Source organism: Oratosquilla oratoria, chromosome 9 (genome assembly GCF_046742065.1).
Source record: "Oratosquilla oratoria isolate Oo_2021 chromosome 9, ASM4674206v1, whole genome shotgun sequence".
NCBI classification, from domain to species: Eukaryota; Metazoa; Arthropoda; class Malacostraca; order Stomatopoda; family Squillidae; genus Oratosquilla; species Oratosquilla oratoria.
The window spans coordinates 58,650,385-58,675,135 of NC_134785.1; the positions used below are offsets into that span (position 1 = coordinate 58,650,385).

The window sequence follows — 24,751 nt, forward strand, 5'->3', positions numbered from 1 at the left end:
AAGTCTTATTACCTGAGTCTTCTCCAGCCACCTTCACCTAGGTACATTTTACATGCCAGATACCATATTCTACTAAGCTTGGGATATAAAACTGTGTTCTTACTGTTGTCACTGCACTACAAGGTGTTCGATTCTCTCTGGTTGGCGACTTTTCAGGTTGATTTAGCCTAATTGCCAGCGAGCTCATTATCTTTTTTGTCCTATTTATATTATTTTAATTAGTACTACCGTGTCCCAGTGACGCAGAGCTCTTCTCAAGATTCAACTACGTCACTTACTTTATTAAATTATTCCGGTAATGGACAGGTGACTTTATACAGCTTAGAGAATAAACGGGAAATTTGGGTTTCTACCATTTGCTTCCTAATCTACCACTTCCTTAATTTTAACCATCTCGATATAACCTAATTGGGATCTCGATTGATCGAGGCTTCATTAAGGTGAGTCGTATGTAGGGAAGTTGTCTGTAGAGTCGGACTACCCTAGATGCAATTACCTTACCTCTGTAACCTACGTAAGACATTGAGTACCTTCCAGGCAATACAAAATCTCTACTCAAATTGACTTATTGGTATATGTATATATAGCAATAGAATGGGTGGGGAAGTAGATGAGTGGGTAATTCTAACCAACTAAAACAAACCTAACCTAGTCTACCCAATTCCATACATGCATAACCTAGCATTATAGCCAGTGTTCACACTAATGCAGCGTTTTTTAACCAGGGTTCCCCGGAACCCTAAGGTTCCTCAAAAGGTCCCCAAGGGTTCCGCGAGAACAAGTGAGATAAGCTAATGCACTTTTGATTTATTTAATTTCATATACGTAATATAATTAAACACGCACATATTCTGGGTTATTATAAAAATGTAATATAGACATCACCCTATCTAACCTATAATTATGATTATTATTATTATTATTATTATTATTTTTTTTTTTTTTTTTTTTTTTTTTTTTTTTTTTTTTTTTTTTTTTTTTTTTTTTTTTTTTTTTTTTTTTTTTGCGCAGGGGTTCCTTGAGACATGCAATTTATTTTAAAGGTTACGCGAGGGTAAAAAGGTTGAGAAACGCTGCACTAATGGCAGGAATCGCGGCCCCGCAGGATAAATTTTGATTGGCAGTCCCATAACATTCATGGTTACATACAGGGGCGCCACGATTTTTTGGGGTGCGGCACTTTTGGTGAAAAGAAGGTAAAGCAAATTCCCCCAAATGTACTTTTAATGCATGATTTATTTATCATGAGTTGTGTGTATGAATGATGTGTATAAACGTTGTTTTGTGGATGAACGTTACATTTGAATCGTGCTGGTGACCATCAGATGCGGTAGGTGGTGGTAGTGGTGGTGTGTGGGAAGGCGGGGGCACTTTTCGACTCGCCCCGGAGCGGCACTTACCCATGTCGGGGCCCTGCTTCCGTATGACTGACAAGAAAGAAAATAGGCATAACTCGAAAATGCCATTTATTATGGAAACGTCATATAAGAAAAGTGTATTAGAATATTCCAAAATAATAATCATGATTTTATCATTTAATTTGCTGCGGGTGTAATACTGGATATCTTTTATGCACTCATCAGCTGATTTACTTAAAAACTACAATTTCACTGGATTTTAAATAAAAACTTCATGACTCCAAGCTCGAAGTAAAAAAATCCAAGATATGTACAAAATTTTAAACAATGGCAACACTGACCGAGAACCAAACGGAAACAAGGTAGCCTAGCCACGAAACACAAGGAGATGCTACTCGATCGTTACTCGTGGCTAGTTAGGTAAAACTGAGCCGTCACGTCGGACATATAAATCACGATACGTCGCTCTTTAAACGAAACGTCGTTCCCTAAGCGAGTATTTTTTTTTTCCTTGCTCGTTATGCCAATCACTCATTATGTAAGGTGCTCGTTAAGCGAGGTTTGACTATATATATTTATACACACACACACACACACACATATATATATATATATATATATATATATTTGTGACCATATCTGTCTTACCACAATAATCTTATCCACACAATCCATACCTGTCCTAAACCCACACTTCCTCACCAATTCCTCTCAATCAAAACCGTCCCATGAGCTTCCCCAACTACACTCAAACGATCCCTCTGATACTACAACACTCACACTTGTTCCCTTTCCCTTATAAAGTGGAACTATACAGGCACTCCTCCAGTCCTCTGGCACTCTACCCTCTTTTAAACAAACATTAAATAACCTCATCAGCCAGTCCAACATCACTGTACCTCCCTTTTTTAGACATTCTGCATGACACCCATGCAACCCAAGTGCCCTATCTGCTCTCATTATCTTAACAGCTGCCTTCACTTTATCTTTCTTTATTTCTCCTCCATTTTCCTCATTCATCACAGTCATTTTCTTGGCACTTTCAACTTCAACTATCTTTCCCTCCCTATCCTCCTTCATATTTAGCAACCCCATAAAATACTCTGCCCATCTTCCTCTTAATGCTGTTTCTTCCATTACCATCTCTCCATCTGCACCTTTTACCTTTTCTTCTCTACTTGATTCACCTCCTCTTCCTCTCTTAATTTCTTTCCAAAACATATTTTACTTTCAAATTTTTGTCATACCCTAACCCCATTTCACGTCTGCTCTCCTCTATCTTATGCATTACTTCTTTTTTTCTGTACCTTTCATATGATTCTCTCGTCCTCTTTTGTACTCAATATGTGAATGCTTGATTCTTCTCTTCTACAACTTTCTTTGCTTACTCATCCCACCACTCACTAACCTTCCTTCTATTTCCTCCCATCCTCCTTGTTCCACACACCATCTTTGCGCACCCTGCGACTCCCTCCTTGAACCATCCCCATTCTTCCTCCACTCCTAGTTCTACTCTATCCTTCACTCCTCTCTCAGCTTCTTATACTCCTCCTTTTCTTACTCATTTAAGCAGCTCACTCTAAGCACCTCCCTACCTTCTGTCCTTTATACTGTATGTTAAATGTGAGAACAGGGATAGGATCTATGAAATGGGAGTGTGACCAGGGGATCTGTGGGTGGGGGTCCTTCTGCTCTGGGATCTACACAATAAACACACACACACTAAAAGCTCCTTTCCCTCTTACATGTGAAGTGGGATTTCATGACATGTACCCATCTATCTTTCACCCATTCATTTTCCTTCATTATAGTTTCTTGATGAAATGCTATCCCTATTACCATTACCCTGTTTGGGTCAGAATCAATGCAAGACACAGCACCTCCATGGCAGGCCCTACAACTGAAACTAGTTTACCTTCATCACTTCATTAGAAGGCAACCCTCCTCACCTCCCCATCCACTCATGAACTTATAATTATCTCTTGCCCCCTTCTTTCCTTGTTCAACAGACATTCTTCTTGTACCCAAGGCCCTCTTCACCCTATTCATCCATCCCATTCTTGGTCTTACCCACAAATTCACTCCATCCACCTCTGCCTTCCACACTCTTTCCTGTTTCATTGCTTCCTGAGCAGTACTGTACTCCACCATCATGAACCAGTGCCTCTATTGTCAACAATAACAACCTTCTTGAAATTTCTGCCTTATTCCAATGAAGTTTCATCATATACAAGGTTTATTGTCTAAGTCAAGACAATTTTATTCTGCAAGAGAAACTTCAATTCCCCAATGGATTAGACTTTTGATGACCTGACACCTGATGATAGCTGCTCCTCTTCTACCAGCAGGTGATATAGAAATAGAGCTGTACATAATAAAGTCCACTGTTTCTTCATGGATAAATGTATAAGGAGCCGATTTATTTACTGACTACTGCAGGTTTTGTTGGTGAAACCCAGGGAAACAATGATCATATTCAACTCTTGATTAATCCACTGAGGAATGTCATCACACTTAAGGAAATCTGTTGTGATTGGTGCCCAATGAATTCATTCAGCTGGGAAACATTACACCCCTCACGGGGATATTTGAATACTCTTACATTAGCCTAATAAAATCTCGTCATTAAACTGGACGAAAAAATTACACTTACATAAGGTCTTTTGATAAGAAATGAAATAACAAATCTGTAAAACTTTTAATCAAATATCTACAGCAAAAGCACAAGGATGAACTAACCAGATGCAGCTGAGACTGCATCACTGCCTCAAAAAGGTTACTTCAAAACACTCTCATAAGGTTTTTTTTATACAAGAAATCAAATAATAAACCTGTAAAACTTTTAATTAAATATCTACAGCAAGAGCACAAGGATGAAATAACCAGACACACCTGAGACTGCATCATTGTCTTAAAAAAGTTACTTCAAATCACTCTCATTCACTGAACTGTACATGCTTATATAGATCTCAACCTACAAATTCATATATTCCCCCATTGCAGGACTTAAGAAATTAGTAATCTTCTGTCTTTATGGCACTTCTATTCACTCCCTAGAAAATGTGTGCATATGATGAATTCACACAGGAGAAGTAAAAATGCAGCAAATTATAATATACCCTTGCTCGGTTCACACCTAAGTATTTTATTATGAATCGAGCTTCTGTTGCACTTTTCTTGGTACACAAGGTACCTGGACTCAAATTTTAAATAAAATAAATTAATCCATTAATTCAATGTTTTGTGTATTCTTTTTCTTTTGGTCCCAGAAGGAGTGCTCTTCTGATAAAACTAACTTCCTACAGCAAATTACTGATTCATGTTCCCCTTTTTGGACAGGAACCTTCACCCTTTCCTCTGCCCTCTCTGTCCCTTGTTTCATGACTAAGAAAGATGAGGAATTCAGGCTTCTGCTGCAATCAAGGCTGTAATATTTGCCTCTCTATTTCCAGGGCAAGTAGAAGTCACTGGGGGTTGTTAGATTTAGATGTGGGTCCATGCCATTGAAAACAACTCACTGATCTGCACACAACAGTTGTATTTTAAAATCAACAACTGGACAATACAAGGGCACTTTGTTCACAATTGTTAACAAACCAATCAGACCATAATAATAATCTTGGCAAACATTTACCATACAATAAGACTCTTTTTCAACTACTAACTAGTGCCTACATATTGGACCATGGTGGTGTCATCGGTTGTGGGTTCTGGAGGTATGACATGACTACTGCTGAAATAGATAACCTGCAAATATTCAAATTTATTAGACTGAAGACATCAATGTGAACAATATGGCAACATGTAACAAAACTACAACAACAGGGACAATTTGTGTATGTGGAAGTCGGCAATTTTGCAAACTTTTTACAGGAGTAATTTATATTATAGTACTGCAAGATTTACAAATGCTTTTAATATGACATCTTTAATACTGAACAAGACACTGATGTGAACCATACGAAAAATATAATGCTTATAATGTATTATGCCAGTGTTACCATCAATGTGTACATGGACAGGGTGGTGCGGGAGGTAAAGGTGAGGACAATGGGCAGGGGACTGAAGGTTGTTAAAGAAAAGAGAAAAGTGGGATGTGAGCCAGTTGTTTGCTGATGACACTGCGCTTGGGGTCAGAGGAGGGATTAGGGGAGTTAGTGATGGAGTTTGCAAAGGTATGCAATAATAGAAAGTTGAAGGTAAATGTGGGTAAAAGCATAATGAGATGTACAAGAGCATAGGATGGCAGACATGGAATTTAAGAGAGGCAGGGAGATGTATGGAGGAGAGCTATGGTGTCACAGGACATCTAAAGAAAGCCATTAACTCCTTTTATACGGGCCACATCGCACGTCTGGCAGCATTAGCTGCCAGACATGCAATGTTGCATCATAATACTCGCATTATGAAAAATAAAGTAACTGCTATATCGCTCGTTCTCTTTCACCCGTGAATTTTGATAACCATAGAAAATATGATGAAGCCAGTTTACAGAGTATGGGAGTCACGCAGGTACGACTACGATAAATATAATCAAGACACCGACGTCGGCATCCTCGCGTACCCACTTGCTCCTCATGACGCCTACGTAGGCGTCACCGTATGGAAGGGGTTAAAAGTTTGTATTACCCATGTATGTAATGTTAGAACATGAAAGGGGTCAGAAAAGTGGTTCCATGTGGAAAGAGGGGTTAAACAAGGAAGTGTGTTATCCCCTCTGCTCTTTATAGTATACAGGTAGTCGTCGACTTACGACCTATGCGACTTATGACTGATCGACTTTACGACCACAAGATGGTGCAATAATATCTAACATTTAATAGAGTAATAGAATTGCAATGTTATGCCTGGCAGTGCAGTACATTACTCCGCATGCTGTGAGACGCGAGTACGATAGTTTTTGCAGGCTGCCGGCAGCGTCAGCATCCCAGCCAGCTAAATATTCTTTCATTTTGTTTGTTTGAAGTAAAATGTTCCCTAATTTTGCATTGCATTTTGTATTTTTGTATGTTTTGCAATTAATAAAATATAACAAACTTTTTATGCCTAGGCTAGTTTGTTGTCAATAACAATATGTTCAGTACAGTACTTAAACGAAAAGAATGTGTTTTGTTGAAATAAAAGAAATCCTAATTTTGGCTTACATTTTGTATTTTTATGTTTTGCAATTAATAAAATATAAAGTATTTTTTATGCCTAGTCTGTTGTCGATGACAAAATGTTCGGCACAGCATTTTGTATTTTTATGTTTTGCGATTAATAAAATGTAACAGTAAACTTTGTTTATGCCTAGTCTGTTGTCGATAACAATATTTTCGGTACAGTACATAAACGAAAAGAATGTGTTTCAAAATTTTTTTTTTCCTAATTTTGCTTTACAATGATTTTAATGTAACCAACAAATAAGGATTTGTAGGTCAAAGATGACAGGACTTTATTCAGTATGCATAGGCCTAGGCTACATTTCCTAACAAAAATTATAAAAAGTTAATGAATATTAAACAACGTAGCTCAAAGATAATAAGATTTTATTCAGTATGCATACGTTTCCTAAAGAAAGTCTGATGGTAAAATAATACAAAGGTTAACAAATACAGTATTAAATATCATAGGTCAAAGATGATAGGATTTTATTCAATATGCTTAGGCCTAGGCTACGTTTCCCAAAGAAAATCAGATGAAATTATAAAAAGGTTAAAAATACTATACAACATAGTTCAAAGGTGCTAAGATTATTTCAGTATGCCAAATATACTATATATATATATATATATATATATATATATATATATATTAATAAATATATATACATATATATATATATATATATTTAAACATATATATATATATAAATATATATATATATAGATATATATATATATATATATATATATATATATATATATTATATAAAGGGTAATATATACTGTATATACATATAGACCGACTTGCGTCCAGATCGACTTACGACCCGTTTGTCGGAACCGAACTCGGTCGTAAGTCGACAACTACCTGTATATGGAAATTGTGATAGAGGATTTTAAAGAAGGTAGAGAGGAAAACTATAAGAACAGAATAATGGCTTACACAGATGATATAGCTGAATGGAGCACAGACTGGGAAGAGATCAAAGAAGACTAAAGGTGGAATGAGTGCTTTATAAGGAAAGGCATAAAAATGAATGTAGGAAAGACAGAAATACAGACTGTTAACAAACTATGCCTTCTGTATCTACCCCTTATAATTATAATCTCCATTCAAGGGGTCCTTTGTCTTCATATATATGTGCATTGTAGTGTTGTTATCAATGCTTGTCTTGATCTGTACTTTGTATCTTGTTTATCTATCACGTGTCATGTCCCGGATGTCCATCAATTGCCGGTTATTTTCTCAAATTTAACTGGTGCCAGTTCTTATGTTTCTTTATATGTTTGTATACCATTGTATGTATCTTTATATGTTGTACTGTTTTGTGTATGTATATCTATATATTCCTTGTGTCAAGTAATTATGTATGTTCATGTAAATTTTTTCTCCACACTTTTGTATGTCTACTAAATATTGTGGTGTGTGTGGAGTATGTTATCTTTTATGTTATGTTATTTTTATGTATAGGGTGTGCTAGGGTATGTACAAATTTCTTTCCCACACTTTTGTCATTACACTGTTGTGTGTATGGCACATGCTATGTGTATTGTCCATTTTGTCATGCTTTGGTCATTTATTTTTCTCATTTGCTCAGTGGGGTCACCGAGTGGTGGTGGCCGAGCAATGTAATGGTGTACTTATAGCATTGTACATACATACATACATATACCAAGGCTTTTTCCCCCTTCCAAGGGAGGTAGCCAAAAAGGGAAAGGCATAAAAACACTCCCACCCATTTCATCCCTAAATACACTCCACACCCCTCCCACCCTTCCTCTCATCTGAGCACCTCCTGGATGACGGGTCATCCCTGCACCCTGCCCACCGCCCTGTACTTTTCCTATATATTATACATACATACTTATAGCATACTTTTCCTGCATATTATACATACATACTTATAGCATTGTACTTTTCCTGTATATTATACATACATACTTGTAGAATTGTTCACTCATTATTGCCTATTGTACATTATTATCATTGTACATATTATTTGTATTTTATAAATATGCATGTAATAAGTACCAAATATTATGCTCGCTCATTCGAGAGTTCCCGCCTAGCTTGGCAGCAGGCAGTCTTGATTTTGCTTTCAAATTGAGTGCACACTTTCTCTGTAGTGCTATAATAATATTAATTTATTCATACACTGAGTATTATTAGCCACCCAATACATTGACACCTACCCTAACATATGGAATACGAGAGTGATCTATTAGATATTTTTTCTCTCTTTTCCAAATATTGGATATTAGGGTTTAGGAGGTGATTGTTGAGATCTAAATTTGTCAAGAATTTTGGCAAACTTGGGACATTATTTGTTATGATTGTACTTTTTTTAAGCATATATAATTTTCAAGGATTGAGTGTTTTAGAATTTGGCTTTTGTTATTGTTGTTCCCTAGACTGTCTGACCAAGCAGTCCTATCTCCCTAAGGAATGCCATGACTGGAACAGGGTATTCCCACAAATCCTTTATAGTGTATATTGTGTTGTTGACATGCATGATTATGTACAATGGTGTCTTCCGTAACGTGTTGTATAATATGGGGTGAAATGTTACATCCTGGACAGTTATCTCTGATGCAGTCATCCAATCTCTTCATAACTCAGATGATTGATTGATGATTTATGGAATTTTTGGCTTGAAGGCCGAGCGCTGGAGCCAGTAGGCCATTCAGTGTTTTCATAACTCAGAGAGGCTGAATGGTGGCCACATTGCAGCCTGGCCAGGTAGACTACCTTCTTCTTAGGGGAGACAGGATTAAGATGGATGGCTATCAGAGGCTCTGGCATGCAGTAGTGTGTTGTCTTTCAGTTTGTTGATGGAGCAGTGTGGAATATGATTATGGATATGCTTCTGGAGGCTGTTATCTGGAGGTTGTGGAGGAAGAGAAGAGAGTATTTGTGTGTGATATATGTACTGGGTCTTTGTAAGGCTTGGGGATTGAGATGATTTTCCCATGCTTACATATCTCAGGTATGGTGTTCTGTGAATTGGTGTAGTTTGCAATGTTGGGGAGTGCATGTATTCCATGTGGTCCGAGATGTTTTAGGTGGATGTTACTTATGTTTTCCAAAGCACAAGAAGATGAATGCTTGAGGTTATGGGTTATATGCTTTGTCTAGCTGTCTATGAAGGTTGCATAGTCTGAGTCTGTAGAGAAGTCTTTCTTACATCAGATAATGCAACAGTCATCAGGGTGAGGAATGCTATAGCTTGTCTGTGCAAAAGGATTTACGAGTGTTTTCTTGTTTTGTTGAAGTTGGTAGAAGGCTATTCTTTGCTTTATGGGCTATGGCACAATCTGCATTCCACCAAGGAATCAAGTATTAAAAATAATTGTATTTACCTAACTGTACATACATACATATACCAAGGTTTTTTCCCCCTTACAAGGGAGGTAGCCAAAAAGAAAAAGGCATAAAACCATTCCCACCCATTCATCCCTAAATACACTCCACCTCCCTCCACCCTATCTTAGCACCTCCTGGATGACAGGGCATCCCTGCACCTTGCCCACTTTCCTTGTAGTAAACAGGAAAGGAGCAACATTCCTGGGCTCCTGTCTCTTACTCTCCAATTTATCATATCCACCTTCAAATTCATAAATGGTTCCAATTTGAGTCTATCCATATTTTCCAATTAATTATCATACTTAACATTGAAGCCATCCCAGGTATTTATAAGTCTGTGTGGAAAAATGTATTTCCCTACATCTTTAAGACATTCATTCTTTCTCAATTTGTTCTCATGACCTCTTAAAGCCCTGTCATCCCTAACTGAGATTTCAGTGAGCTCTATCCCCTTTTAGCAACCTGAATACTATAATATTACCTCTTTCTCCTCAATCTTTTAACCCCTTCCATACGGTGACGCCTACATAGGCGTCATGAGGAGCAAGTGGGTACGTGAGGATGCCGATGTCAGCGTCTTGATTATATTTATTGTAGTTGTACCTGCGTGACCCCCATACTCTGTAAACTGGCTTCATCATATTTTCTATGGTTATCAAAATTCACGGGTGAAAGAGAGAACGAGCAATACAGCGGTGACTTTATTTTTTATAATGCGAGTATTATGACGCAACATCGCACGTCTGGCAGCTAATGCTGCCCGCGAGATTTTGGCCCGGAGTGAAGGGGTTAACATTGGCAGATCCAGTGCTTTTGGTCTCTCCTCGTATGGTTTGCCTGCCAGGCTAGGAACCAATTTGGTTACTCCATTCAGTATTCTTTTGATCATGTTTATGTCTTTCACTCTGTGTGGAGATCATACATCAATTGGGTGCATATGCCAGGAGGCATGCAATGAAACTCAAAAAGGATAACTACAGAAGAGAGCTGAAAAAGAACAGCTTCCCACACAGAGTGATAGATATATGAAACAAATTGGATGAAGAAATAGTGTGTGCAAACACAATACAAGAATTTAAGAACAAACTTGATCTTGCGAGATACAAAAACGGGTCACCACGAGCATAGCTCCCCTTGCCGTATAATACAACTAGGTAAATACATGCTGCCAGTCCCACTGGTCTTTCCGAGTGAGCTCTCAGGCTGCCACGTTTCCCATTCTAAACAACTCTTGAGAAATTAAATCAATTTGCCCCAGCCATGCATTCTGTGGGTTCCCCTTCATCTCTTTCATTGAGGAAACAACCTTGTGAGCCAGGTACTCCCCAACATGTGATGGAGGAGGTGGTGGTGAAGGAAGAGGAGGAGGTGGAGGAAGAAATAATGTATATCCATCATTTAGGAACCACTAAAACTACTATACAGACTGAAATGGAAATGTGTACTCCTCTCTATTCATTTTGGGATACCAAAGAAGTCAATCTATGTAATGATCACTAATTGATTGAAATCAAAGAAGTTCTTGGTTCACAATAGTGCTTAGCTGGTAATATTCACCTAAAATACTCCATATCATATTTTGTTCAATATAATGTTGATACCTTGGTATACTTGCCCCTCATACAACCATAAACAAAAACTACTAAAACTTACATAAAGCTGCTGAGCATTTGCTTGGTGTCGTCATTCACACGAGAATTGGCAAAACTGATGCACGAACAGTAGAGGGCAACCCAAGCACACCATTTGAGCTGAAACAAAAAATATTAAATTTACAAAGTGAGGCTTGGGTAAAATTTCTAAATCATCCACACGTCTGGATTTACCAATAAACTCATTGCCCTAAGTCTCCCTTGCAAGGGAACCCTTGGCTTCCAGGTAGGCAAGAACCAAGGATTGTTGTCCGAGTATGGAAAAGGTGGGTAAATGTAAAACAAAGTATTCAATGCATTCTGTGTGATGGTTGCATCTGGGGCAGTTTGTTTTTAGCCAGTAAGCTGCATGGGACCAATGACAGGCGGTCCTGTAACATGGACAGCATAGCTGCTCATTTTCAAAATCTGTCAACCCCTTTGCTGCTAACAGGAGATGCAGCCTTACTTCTCTCAATCTACATTCTACCTCCACCTCCACTTCACCCTTTCACACCACATGTGCCTCCAAGTATCTAAAGCTATCCACTTCCTCCAGTCTCTTTCCCTTTATACATACATACATATACCAAGGCTTTTTCCTCCTTACAAGGGAGGTAGCCAAAAAGGAAAAGGCATAAAATCATTCCCACCCATTCCATCCCTGAACACACTCCACACCCCTCCACCCTCCCTCTTATCTTAGCACCTCCTGGATGACAGGTCATCCCTGCACCTTGTCCACTGCCCTGGGTCAGAAGCAGTGTCGCAAGACACAGCACATCCACAGCAAGGACGCTTCATTAAATCGGCGACCCCCCCTCTCCGTCTCCCCATGCATAAAAGGAGAAGACGGGGAGAAATCCCTTCGGGCTGCTTCAAATTTTGCTCACACATACTACCTCACCCACACCCCCCCATTTCCCTTTATAATCACTTTTAATTTGCTGCCATCCCCTCTTGTACATCTCATCACCTTACTATTACCTTCAACTTTCTCCTCTTGCACACCTTCCCAAACTCCATCACTTCCCTAATCCTTCCTCTGATCCTGCCACAAGCAGTGTCATCAGTAAGTCATAACTGGCTTATCTACCATTTTCTTTAACCATCTCCAGTCTCCTGTGCATTACCCTTACATTTACCTCCCACACCATCCCATCCACGTGCACGTTGAACAGACATGGCAATATGAAACATCCTTGGCAAAGTCCCACCTTTACTTTAAATCACTTGTTCTCTCATTCTTAATTCTAACAGACTCTACTAGTCTCTACACAGCTCTTGACTGCTTTTAACAGCTTTCCTCCTATCCCATATATATCTGCAAAACCTCCCACAGTGCCTTCCTGTCTACCTTGTCATAAGCCTTTTCCATATCCATTAAGGCCCAAAAAACATCTTTACCCTTTGCTAGAGCTTTCTCACATATTACCACAAAAATATGATCCACATAACCCCTTTCCTAAATCCACACTGTTCCTCATCAGTTACTCACTCCCTTCCTCTCCTAATCCTCTCAATCACAACCCTCCCATTAGCTTTCCCAACTACACTCAACAAATTGATACCTCAAACTATTACATTTATTCCCTTTTCCCATGTAAAGTGGAAATATACAGGCACTAATCCAGTCCTCCAGCAGTCTACCCTCTTTTGGATAATCTCCCAAATTTGCATGTAGCTTCTTGGCCTTCTCAATATGAACAGGCCTGGTGACAGGTTTACCTTCAGTGCTGAGCAGTAAACCAAATGGTGACAGCCTGATCCAAATTGTCAAGCTTAGGTTCCTTTAATGACCTCCTATGCAGGGGCTTCTGTGTTAGCAACGAAAGACAGGAGCTTGTCTTTCTGTCCCTTGAGGTTGTATAGTGTCAACAAACTCACACCAAATTCCACCATCAACTTGCTGCAATCCTCTACCTTCTCCATCCATTTTATAAGCTCAATCTCCTTCAGGAGCATCAGAACAAAGTGCTTCCTCTTCCTTCTGGTTTTATTCTATGGTGGGGCCATGGTGAGATATTGTAGCTAGCGCAGACACACCAATGTAAATAGATCAAGGAGACTGTAACACAGAGGATGCAACAGGTAATATGGAAGCAAAGCAGAGGGCTGTTCCCAGTAGTTCAGATGACTGCTGCTAGTGTTGTCGCTCTACCCGCATAGTTCGGCTGCTGAGAGCATACACGAAATTCAATTATTGACATTGCTGTGTATCAATATTTATATTTAATCTTATTAATAGGGCTTGTCATAAGGTGCCAATATATCTGACACAGGATCATTGGAACTTCACTATAATTAGTAATCCAAAATTGCTCTTCCTTCCTTGGTCTATCATTCCACAATGATGTATTTCTCCTCTGTGCTTACCAACTAATTCTTTGTATTACAAAAAAAAAAAAAAAAAAAAAAAAAAAAAAATCAGCAAAGGCACAAACACTGCCACTGTCATAACCACAAAACAGCAGAAGTAAAGACAATCATAAACTGAGGACTCCCTCTATGGATATCATTGTTAAGTGTTAACAACAGTTCCATTATTTATATATTATTAGGAACATTCAATAGGCAATATAACATCTAACCTTGAATATGTAACTGGTATAAAGCTTAATTTCATATGATGTATAGTTTTGTTATCTTTAAGTTATTTGAAAGATGAGCAAAGAAAATTCCTTGGCCACCGTATTATATTTTATTTTATTTATTATTATTATTATTTTTTTTTTTTTGGGGGGGGGTTCCCTACAATCAAAAAATCCTTACTCTCATCATTAGTCCACACATGCTGAAGATCATGCCAAGAACATTCATGTAATCTGTGGTTGGGTCTTCTCCTGGGGCTCCTGGAGTACCCTGGTCCGGAGGTTTGTATCTGCAAGAAAGAAAACAATGGTCACATACATTTCTTACCAATGAATAGCTATAACCTCAAATCAACCAAGATCAGTGAAGTATGAGTAGTTTTAACATACTATTATACTCTACATAGAGCACATATGTCCTATAGATTTATGAATATTCACTTTTAATAATAATAACTGTAGTGCAATGATGAAAGTGTACAACCTGATATATTCATTGTATTATTATATCAAATGACCATTAAAACTAATACACTATAATTCTTTCCATATCCAAACAAATTAGGCAACAAGGTATTTGGATTTAGAAAGTACAGGGATTTCTCAATTTATGCATGTTTAGGATATGCAATTTTGGAATAATCTGAGGCAAAAACACAAGTAATTTTTTCACATTACAAGGATTATTTTGATTAACACAATGCCAAAAAAAATCAAGTTCCACAGATGGTTTAATTCTGTGATGTGGCCACCAGGTGTCTTCTGTGTGTACCATCAACATGCTGTCCCTTTGCACAGTGCCTCAAGCTCATTGTTACCTGTGCACCGCTAGCGTTAATGTCTCTCTCCACTCTCCTCTCTCAGTGCCTTACTGCAGTTTTTATCATGTGGAGAGAAGCACTGCAGTTAGCAGAGGAGTAACAAGCAAAATGGCTTGCTATAAAGTGTTGCTGAAGGAAAAGCAACAAAAAAAGAAACAACAATCTATAACAATATTCTTGCGTGAGCGTGAGACAGAGTCGGAGTCAGAATAGTCCAGTGAGCGTGAGGCAGAAGCAGAGCTAATATGAAGCTATGTAACAGTACAGCTTAATATAACATGCACAAATAAGCAATAGTAAAACTTAACTTCTTTATAAGTTTGTTTGATATCCCACAACTTATATCCTTCAACTTATTGTCAGCTGAATGCAACACTCCAGACTTGGTGTGTACTTTACAGTTTACTTCAGTAATCATGTTCACTTTGTGCGATTTTTACATTACACCATCCCTTCAGGAATACTGTATATCCCTTGTATAAATTGAGAAATCCCTGTATTCTGATATGCGAGGTAAAATTACCCCTACTCTCTCCACTCTGCCACTACAGGAATAAAGGTGGTATAAACTACACATAAATCATATAATAATGGTGACATTCAGATTATAGCAGTTTGAATATGGGAGGGATAACTGTATTCATTACAAAATCTTGTAAGGAACATATTAATCTTAACGGCTGGGAACCAATGACAGGTCTCTGCTTATGGCAGTCCTCCAAATGGACATCACAGCTGCCGATTTTCAAAATCCCTCATCTCCATCAGGTGGTGCACCACTAACGGACTTACACTTGATCTCTGGACTGGTCTCAAGATATCTCCCTATCAACTTCTACCAATTCCATCTATAAAAACAGTGGTAAATTTTTAGAAACCCACACCTACATGGTAGAGCAATAGAAAATTAAACAATAATTTTATAAATTATGATACATCAACATGATATACATTATTCTTGGAGGAAATAAAAAACGGAAAAAATTGCTAAATACTAAACATAAACATAGGCACTTGACTGCTCGAGATGCCATCTTTGTTTTGGTAGATGCAGAGGTCAAAGAAATTAAAGTATGATAAATTTGTCTATTCCAACTTAACCTACCTTACCGAACCTATCTATCTATCTAACCTAACCTGCATTAGGTAATGCGAAACCTGTATCAGGAGTCTTTTATCTAATATTAGTTCCTTGTATATGTTACTTATGATGTTTAAATTTGTTGCCTCCTCATGTGTGATAGTAGCAGTTATAGTTCTTATCAATATTTGCTTGTACCACATCTTTTCTTGTGTAATGTTGTCAGGGTGTTCGTTGTCGTCTTCAACCTCTGAATTTATCAAAACAAAGATGGCATCTAAAGGCGTCAATGTGATTTTGTTCACTTGTGCATAGCTTTTAAAAAATCAGTTTCTATCACACTAGTTCTGTATTATGAATGACCTCTTGTCTAACATAAGTGTCTTACCAACTAAAAAAGCCATTAAGCATCAGGTTAAAAATCTTTTCAGTGCTTAAATGACAGCCAGAAATCAGGACTCTTTTATTGAATTAGTTCCTTGTATATCAAGGTACTACTTCTGATGCTTAAATTTGTTGCCTCCTCATGTGTGATTGTAGCAGTTATTGTTCTTATCAATATTTGCTTGTACTGCATCTTTTCTTGTGTAAGGTTGTCCAAATCAGTACTACTCTTGTATCATCATTATATCATTTTATTATTGTTACTTTCTTTTCGTTATAACTATAAATAAAATTCCTGAATGACAACCACCCCCACAGTGTATAAATTACCATGTCTTGATTGTGATGACCTACCCACAAGAATATAGGAACATAAAATTTCTGTACAATACGGACAAGAAAATTCAGCTGAATTCCTACATTCAAGTATCTTAGAATGCAGCTACAGTTTATCATTCAAATTGTAGTTTCAAAAGTAAAATTGTTGAATCTTTATTCATTAAACAATTTCCTAATTGAACACCTCAAAAGGTCAATGGTCACCAGATGTTATAACTAATTTAGCAGTAACCAAACTTATCTCCAAGGAACAAAAGGTCCAAACCCATCAAGGGCATATGACATAGGCTTCCCTATTCCCTTTTGTAGTATTTCCCTCTATATATATGTTCCTGTCTTCCTATTCTATGTATATACCTGCTGAAGAGGATCACAGTCAGTGGCCGAAATATACGGTTTACTCTGTATCTCAGCTTATCTTTCTCCGGGAGTGTGTCTAAGTCAGGGGTTCCCAAAGTGGTCGATATCGACCCCCAGGGGTTCATGAGACCATCCAAGGGGTTGAAAGGGGGTCAATTGCTAGGGGGTCAAAAGGGGGTCAGTAGATTGCTAGGGTGTCGAAGGGGGTCAGTAAATTACTATGGGGTCGAAAGGCAGTCTTCTAAATTAAATGGTTAGCATGAAATGATCCTGTTCTCTTCCTGTACTGAGTGAGAATAATCAACCAACCAATATATAAACTTAAAGAAAAACCATGTCAGTTCACTCTGAGTCAAAAATCCTCCCCATTCTGTGCATATAGGGAGAATCTCACATACACACAACCACATTGTGAATGAACATCAAGATGATGAGCTTGTGTAATATTATTGGTTTGAATATTATAGTAATATAATAAAGAATATATAATATCTTTCTTAAAGAAATTGGTAAATTATAAATATTTATTTTAAAACATGTTTATGTATATGTGAAAGTGTCTGTATCATTATTGGAATGCCATCCTCATGATGAATGTTGCCATTTGGCCCTTTTATAATGGATCAAAATCAAAATAAATAAATAGATAAAAATAAACGAATTGAATAAGTAAAATCCACAAACACGAAAACTGTGACTATGGTACTTTAGAATTACCATAAGTGATTTATGAGACCAAACAAGAACTACAGTAAAGAATTACAACAATAATAACACCAAAAATTATAACAATCATAATGATGATAATAACACCATTGATAACTAAAATTATAATAATAACAATTATGAAAAAATAATAATAATGATAATGATAATAACAACTATAATGATAATATTATTAGCATTAATAACAAGAACCCCAATATTAATAATAAACTGACATAATTCGTAAATTAATAATTTGGGGGTCTATAGAAAGTCTTAAACTTTATTAGGGGGTCGATGAGCTGAAAAGTTTGGGAACCCCCGGTCTAAGTTTTATTTTATAATTACATACATACATAGTAGTTTTCTGGAAGCTGCTAAGCCTATGTCTCCAACTCTACATAACTCTTGCTAGATAATAGGGTCAGGGTGGTCACCCTGATTGAGGCATTAGTAATTAGATTAGGTTAGGTTAGTAGTCGATCATAATAGGGAATATAACACAACTGATACAATGTCATATCTCCTATTACTACAAGCTATGAACAAGGCAGTGACGCTGCATCTGCACATGCAAAGAAAAGTACCGAACTCCTAGCCATGAAAATTCATGGTAAAGCTGCTGTACCTATATCCTGAGCATGTTTCAACTGTTTAATACTACGTCTACAGGTGCCTTATTTTTTCATTATCTTAACATTAGTTATATCAAAGATTCAATTGTAGTTACATGATAGATGACAATGTGATCTTAGCTACATATAGTTGTTTCTACTTTCTCTGCACAGAGTCATGTCAAAGATTATTAAGTAACTATTATGATTCAAGTTGGTTCTTGGATATTTCACTTGTTATAATTATTGTTTAAATGTATATGGATTTTTTCCAAGTCAAAGAGGACCACATAGGAAAAAAAAATTATTTTTTGTGTGCGTTATCCTCGCAATTTCCATAGTATATTTCTAAAAATGTGACTACGAATGCAAAATAAAAATCTATATATAAAAAATAAAATAATTCTTATATATGTCACGTCTGAAGCCGTATGAAATCCCGACTTCGACAGTAAGGTTACAATACCTAGTTTGAATAATGACACTATTTACTATTAACTCTAGTCTTACCTGACTACTTTCTCAGGTCTTCTTGGGTCAAGGGAATTATTCATAGTAGCCTGCATTTTATTATATTACTTATAACAATAATCAACTTTTCACTTTCTTTCTGGCCTTCACTGTCACACTGCCAGTCTGAGTCTGACACCACAACACATGTTTTTATATGAATACAAGCTATGAAGCAATGGGGAACAGGTAATATACCAACTAGTAAGTACTGAACACCCAAAAAGGGATTGTATATAGATATGTAAAAATATTATCATAAAAGACACACAATTAAATCAGTATATTAATATGAAATACTTTTATCGTTCATGTACATTGTGGTGATATATTTATATTTAATATACAGGAAAAGGGGCAACGCTCGTTCTCGTCTTCTATCCTCTATCTTTTTTATCATACCCAGCCTCAAATTCGTGTACAGTTCCTACTTAATATGTATCCTTGATTTCCAGTTATTATGTTTAGATTTGAACTTATGTATTGTTTGAGCTTGGGCTGTCACCTAAGCCATTCCACGTATGTATGCATCTATATGGAAAACTATTTCTTCACATGTGGTCTTTCTTAATTTGCTCCCATGACCTCTGAAGACCACGTCACACTTTTGCAGATCCGGTTCTAACTATTTTGGCGCCCTCTTTGTCTGCTCCCCATTCCTAAGACATGCACTAAGTATGTATAGGCATATATACATACATACATACATACATACATACATACATACATACATACATACATACATATGTATATATATATATATATATATATATATATATATATATATATATGTATGTATGTATGTATGTATGTATGTATGTATGTATGTATGTATGTATGTATGAATGTGATGATTGTGGTGCAGGTAGTGGTGCACAGTTGGCACCCCCGGCACGGGGTCAAAGGCCATGGTGTAGGAAGGAAGGCGAAAGGGTGCGAGGACGTATTCACCTCGGATCTGCTGCAGTCTCTGTCGAGACAGCCAGACACCACCCTACGGCAGTGAGCTCAGAGCTCATTATTTGCCGATCTCTGGATAGGTCTGAGACCACTCACACACCACACACCGGGACAGCAAGGTCACAACTCCTTGACTAACGTCCCGTACCTACTCACTGCTAGGTGAACAGGGGTTACACGTGAAAGGAGACAAACCCAACTTATCTCCGCCCGGCCGGGGAATCGAACCCCGGTTCTCTGGATTGTGAGGCCAGTGCTTTACCAATCCGCCACCGAGCCGTGTGCGAGTCAGTGTGTATGTGGAACGAGAAGCCACAAATGTAACATTGATAGGATTAGAATTAGCAGAGGTAGTGGTTTTAAGTAAGGTAGATTGTAGAGTGAGAGAAGCGAGTGCGTTGGGGCATTGAAGAGTTAACAGAAGCAACCGAAGAACGAGGAAATCGAAGAAATTAGGTAGGTGAGCTACAAGTATTACAAGCTATCTAGGTGCCAGAGATGGCCGAGACGGGTCTCACTAATTGCCGAACAAACCGAAAACCGAGAAAAGTCGAACAAAACCCAAACAAGGACGGGTTTTGCTCAAATGCACACTTCTATATATATATATGGTTGCATTATTTGAACTATTTTCTTTAAAATGTGTGATTTCCATGTAATATGATCAAAGAGAACTTACGTTTTTATCCTCTGCAATTTTACCGACCCCAGCTACGATTCGTCCAGCCCGCCGTCTATGATCACTGGTGGTATGGATCAAACCAAGGTCTAAATATACAGGTCAGACCGTTTGAATTATTGTGCGCAGCTTCTGACGTCATTAGGCTGGGTCCGTTTTCTCTTTGTGAAACACTGAAGAAAACTGTGAAACGCCAAGGAAGACAGGAACTATAATATTTTATATATTATATATATATATATATATATATTATATCATATATATTATATATTCATATATATAGACAGGAACTATAATATTTTATATATATTTATATATATATTTTATATAATATTTGTCAGAATATAACTAATTGCGTGGAGCGGTGCGAGCGAAGGTAACGACATTCCCGAACGACGCGCCAGCTTCAACTGACAGCTATAGGGCCCGCGAACCCCACTTTGAACAGCCAGGTGACGTTCACGGGCCCGCTGCGCCAACTCCCTCGAAATTCGGTCGGAAGTGGTTAGACCTTATATTCTTAGATCTTGGATCAAACTACACTCTTTTAAGTTTCTTACTGTTGTGTTATTAGTGTAATAGACTGCATATAGTTGAATTATTTAAACTCTTTTCTTTAAGATGTGTGATTTTCATGTAATTTAACACAACAGTAAGAAACTTAAGAGTGTAGTTTGATCCATACCACCAGTGATCATAGACGGCGGGCTGGACGAATCGTAGCTGTGTTCGGTATTTTTGCAGAGGATAAAAACGTAAGTTCTCTTTGATCATATTACATGGAAATCACACATTTTAAAGAAAATAGTTCAAATAATGCAATCATATATATATATATATATAGAAGTATGCATTTGAGCAAAACCCGTCCTTGTTTGGGTTTTGTTGTTTTGTTCGGCTTTTCTCTCGGTTTTGTTCGGTTTGTTCGGCAATTAGTGAGACCGGCCGAGACGACGAGCACAAGGGAACCATTCAAGATGAACAATATCACCTTAAAACTATTTGATGACAATGGAGACGTCGCCGGGTGGCTCAAAAAGGCAGAATTAGTGGCAAAATTAACCGGAGTCAAGGACGTCGCGAGCTATATTGCCTTTAACATGGAAGGCAACGCATTGGCCATCTGCCTAGAAATGAAAGGTAGTGATCAAGCAGATGCGGGAACAATGAAAAAAAAAAAAAAAAAAAAAAAAAAGACTGGAAGAGGCTTTCGCCGAAGTCCATTCGAATCGTTTAATCGGCTACAAAGAATGTGCTGAGCTGGAAAACAGGTCGACGTTTTTGCCAACGATATTAAGAGATTGGCTGAAGTGTTGGCATTCAAAGGCAAAGGCTTGGAGCAACTCGTTAGAATGGTGTTTGTGAATGGCTTTCCAGATTGCGTATATGCTGGACCACAGGAAGTAAATGACGCAGTGTCGGCGAGTATTGACGTGTTGATAGTCCGTGCTAGGCTTCTCACAAGGACACAGAAGGATGGGCCTGTAGCCGCCATGGCGACAGAGAAATAGCAGGGCTCTACGAGAGACCCACGGCAGAGATGCCTGCCCGATGACTCACTGGGGAGAGGGGGGAGCAGGCAGAGCGAGGCCCTCCGCAGGACAATGGAAAAAGGAAAACGGGGGAGTCCAGGGGTGGCCACAGCGGATGGAGGGGACCGCCTCAGATCGTTTGTTATGCGTGTCGGCGCCCCGGTCTATTCGCAAGGAATTGTAGAGAGATGGAGTCCATATGTTACGAATGCAATGAGCCGGGATATATTGCTCGACACTGTGAGCAGGGAAATGGAGGAGGGGCGGCTGCTACGCAAGCAGCCGCCGAGGAAATGTAGGGACGCTATCCGACCGTATGCCGATTGTGGATTTCTGGCTGAGAGGAAGACGCGCAAGGGCACTAATAGATTCCGGCTGTTCAACCACGATTGTAACGGCCGACTTGATTAAAGAATTCACACAGAGAGATATGGCCTTGATGGCAATTGACGGGAGACAAAACTGCGAGGGTGACCAGGAAGTTGAAATGACGGTGGAGGGCATTCCAATACGACTAAGAGTGCTTGTTATTAGAACGGTCATAGAGGAAACTGACGTGGTGCTGGGAATTAATGCAATTGCACAGCTTGGAGAAGTCACGTTTGTCGCCGGACAAGTGAGGATCGGAGCGATACGTGACTCGAGTACGGGAGGGAGAGGGAGGAGCTGTCTGAAGCCGGAAAAGGACGTAGGAATGAGTAGAGAGAGACGGGACCGGACACCTGCTGTTCAGGAGAGGCAACGAGATCCCGAACGTAACGGACAAGATGAGCAGACGAAAGCTCTTCTCCCTGTGTGGCAAATTGGTTGGCCACTACCCGATCGCCTGTTGGCTCCGTGTAGCGTGCAGTTATATTAAGAGGCGGTCAGAGTCGAAGGATCGAAGAGAGAAGGTTGATTACGGCACGCTCACGATGATATGTGATGTCGTACGACGGATGAGACACGATGATCCAGTGAGAGGACAGTGGAATGCACCACAACAGGGCATAGGTGCAATATGGTGTGATGCTAGCAGTATAACAACCGTCGTAGTCTCGGAGACAGGAGATGTGGAAGTCGAAGATGGGACGTGGCAGCGAAAAAAAGGATGACCACCATCACATTAACATATCGGAGTTGGATGCGATTGTAAAAGGAGACAATTTGGCGCTGAAATGGGGGTTATGCGAGATCGAAATCAGGACTGACTCAGCCACGGTAGCGAGGTGGATGAACTCAATGCTGACGGCTGAGAAAAGAATACACACGAAAGGGGTAGCAGAGATCATTGTGAAGTGGCGCCTTGGGATCCTGAGGGAATTAATAGACAAGTTCAGCGTGAAGGTGAGCGTAACCCCCAAGTGCTGTCGGGAATGAACAAAGCGGATACGCTAACCAGAGTGAAGGAAAGTTGGCTGAAAGTGCCGAAAGAACAGGATGAGGAGAAGGTTGAAGTGTGTGCCGTGAGGTCCCTATGTGCAAAAGAGTTGGATGGAACTCAACACCTAGGTGCTGATGGGTCATTGTTCTTAACAAGAAAAATTGACCCGAATATAACTCAGGAAAAAGTACGACGGGCGGTGAGAGTGTGTGTCCGATGTCAATCAATAGATCCCTCCCCTAAACCCCACGGGGCAGGGGAAATCAGCATAGAAGAGAACTGGAGGAGGTTGGCGGTCGATGTAACCCACTATTGGTGGGGCGTATATTTATCGGTGGTTGACTGCGGCCCGGGACGCTTCGCCGTCTGGCGGGTGCTGAAGACGGACACGGGAGAGGAAATTGCACGGGTGATGAATGAGATATTTCTGGAACGGGGTTCAGTGGATGAAGTCCTGATGGATAATAGCACCACGTTTCGGTCGGGAGCGCTGAAAGTAATGCTGGACAAGTGGAGCACGAGGCGTTTCTTTAGGGCTGCTTACCGGCCGACCGGAAATGGAGTATTAGAACGTCACTATCGCACAATTCAGTCCATCGCCGAGAGGGCATTAATGTCACCCATGGAGGCAGTCTTCTGGTATACTATGTCCCCTAGATCAGGCCAAAACGAAGACTCGGTTCCATAGATAGCCTTATTTAAATACGATTGGCAACATCCTTGGGTTGGGCCGGTGCTACCAGCCAATACTGAAGAAGGCCCTGCCTCAGTACAGGTGGGGGAGGAGGTATGGGTGAAGCCAAAGGATGGTAAGTGCACGTCACAGTGGACGAGGGGGATCGCAATGGAGGTAAATTCGCGGAACAACATCTCTGTCGAGGGAGTGCCGCGACCTATCTTGGATCATCGTCGTGTAGTAAGTGACGGAGAAAACGAGGAAGAGAGTCACGACGCAGTAGCGAATGGGAGAGCGACGCCCCGACAACCATAGCGCGACAGACATCCTCCAAGATGGCTGCAGGACTTCGTAGTAGGAAGTGGAAGAGACGAAGAAAACGAAAAATAGAGTGATCTCGAGATCAAGGGGTGTGTGGTATGAATATGATGAATGAAGTGCAGATAGGAGTGCACAGAGTTAAAGGTCACGGTGTAGGAAAGAGGGCGAAGGGTGTGGGGTTGTGCGCGAGTCAGTGTGTATGTGGAACGAGAAGCCACAAGTGTAACCTTGATAGAATTAGAATTAGCAGAGCTAATGGTTTACGTAAGGTAGATTGTAGAGTGTGAGAAGTAAGTGCGTCGGGGCATTGAAGAGTGA

General features: G+C 39.2%; 1 protein-coding gene across 1 annotated transcript; it reads right to left on the bottom strand.

Moving 5' to 3' along the window:
- Positions 1–4,044: 4,044 nt before the first annotated feature.
- Positions 4,045–19,063, bottom strand: LOC143028457 (PAT complex subunit Asterix). Its single transcript, XM_076190586.1, has 4 exons — positions 18,903–19,063; positions 14,270–14,378; positions 11,520–11,617; positions 4,045–5,105 (listed from the first exon to the last, which is right to left on the bottom strand). The coding sequence occupies exons 1-4, from the start codon at positions 18,956–18,958 to the stop codon at positions 5,030–5,032; spliced, it is 339 nt and encodes a 112-aa protein (XP_076046701.1). The 5' UTR covers positions 18,959–19,063; the 3' UTR covers positions 4,045–5,029.
- Positions 19,064–24,751: the final 5,688 nt, after the last annotated feature.

Excerpts from the sequence above, each read along its gene's own strand:
- LOC143028457 (XM_076190586.1), bottom strand. The coding sequence starts at position 18,958 with ATGCAGGCTACTATGAATAATTCCCTTGACCCAAGAAGACCTGAGAAA. Across the intron at positions 14,379-18,902 it reads AGACCTGAGAAAGTAGTCAG|ATACAAACCTCCGGACCAGG; the intron begins GTAAGACTAGAG and ends TCTTTCTTGCAG. Across the intron at positions 11,618-14,269 it reads TGTGTGGACTAATGATGAGA|CTCAAATGGTGTGCTTGGGT; the intron begins GTAAGGATTTTT and ends TTTTTGTTTCAG.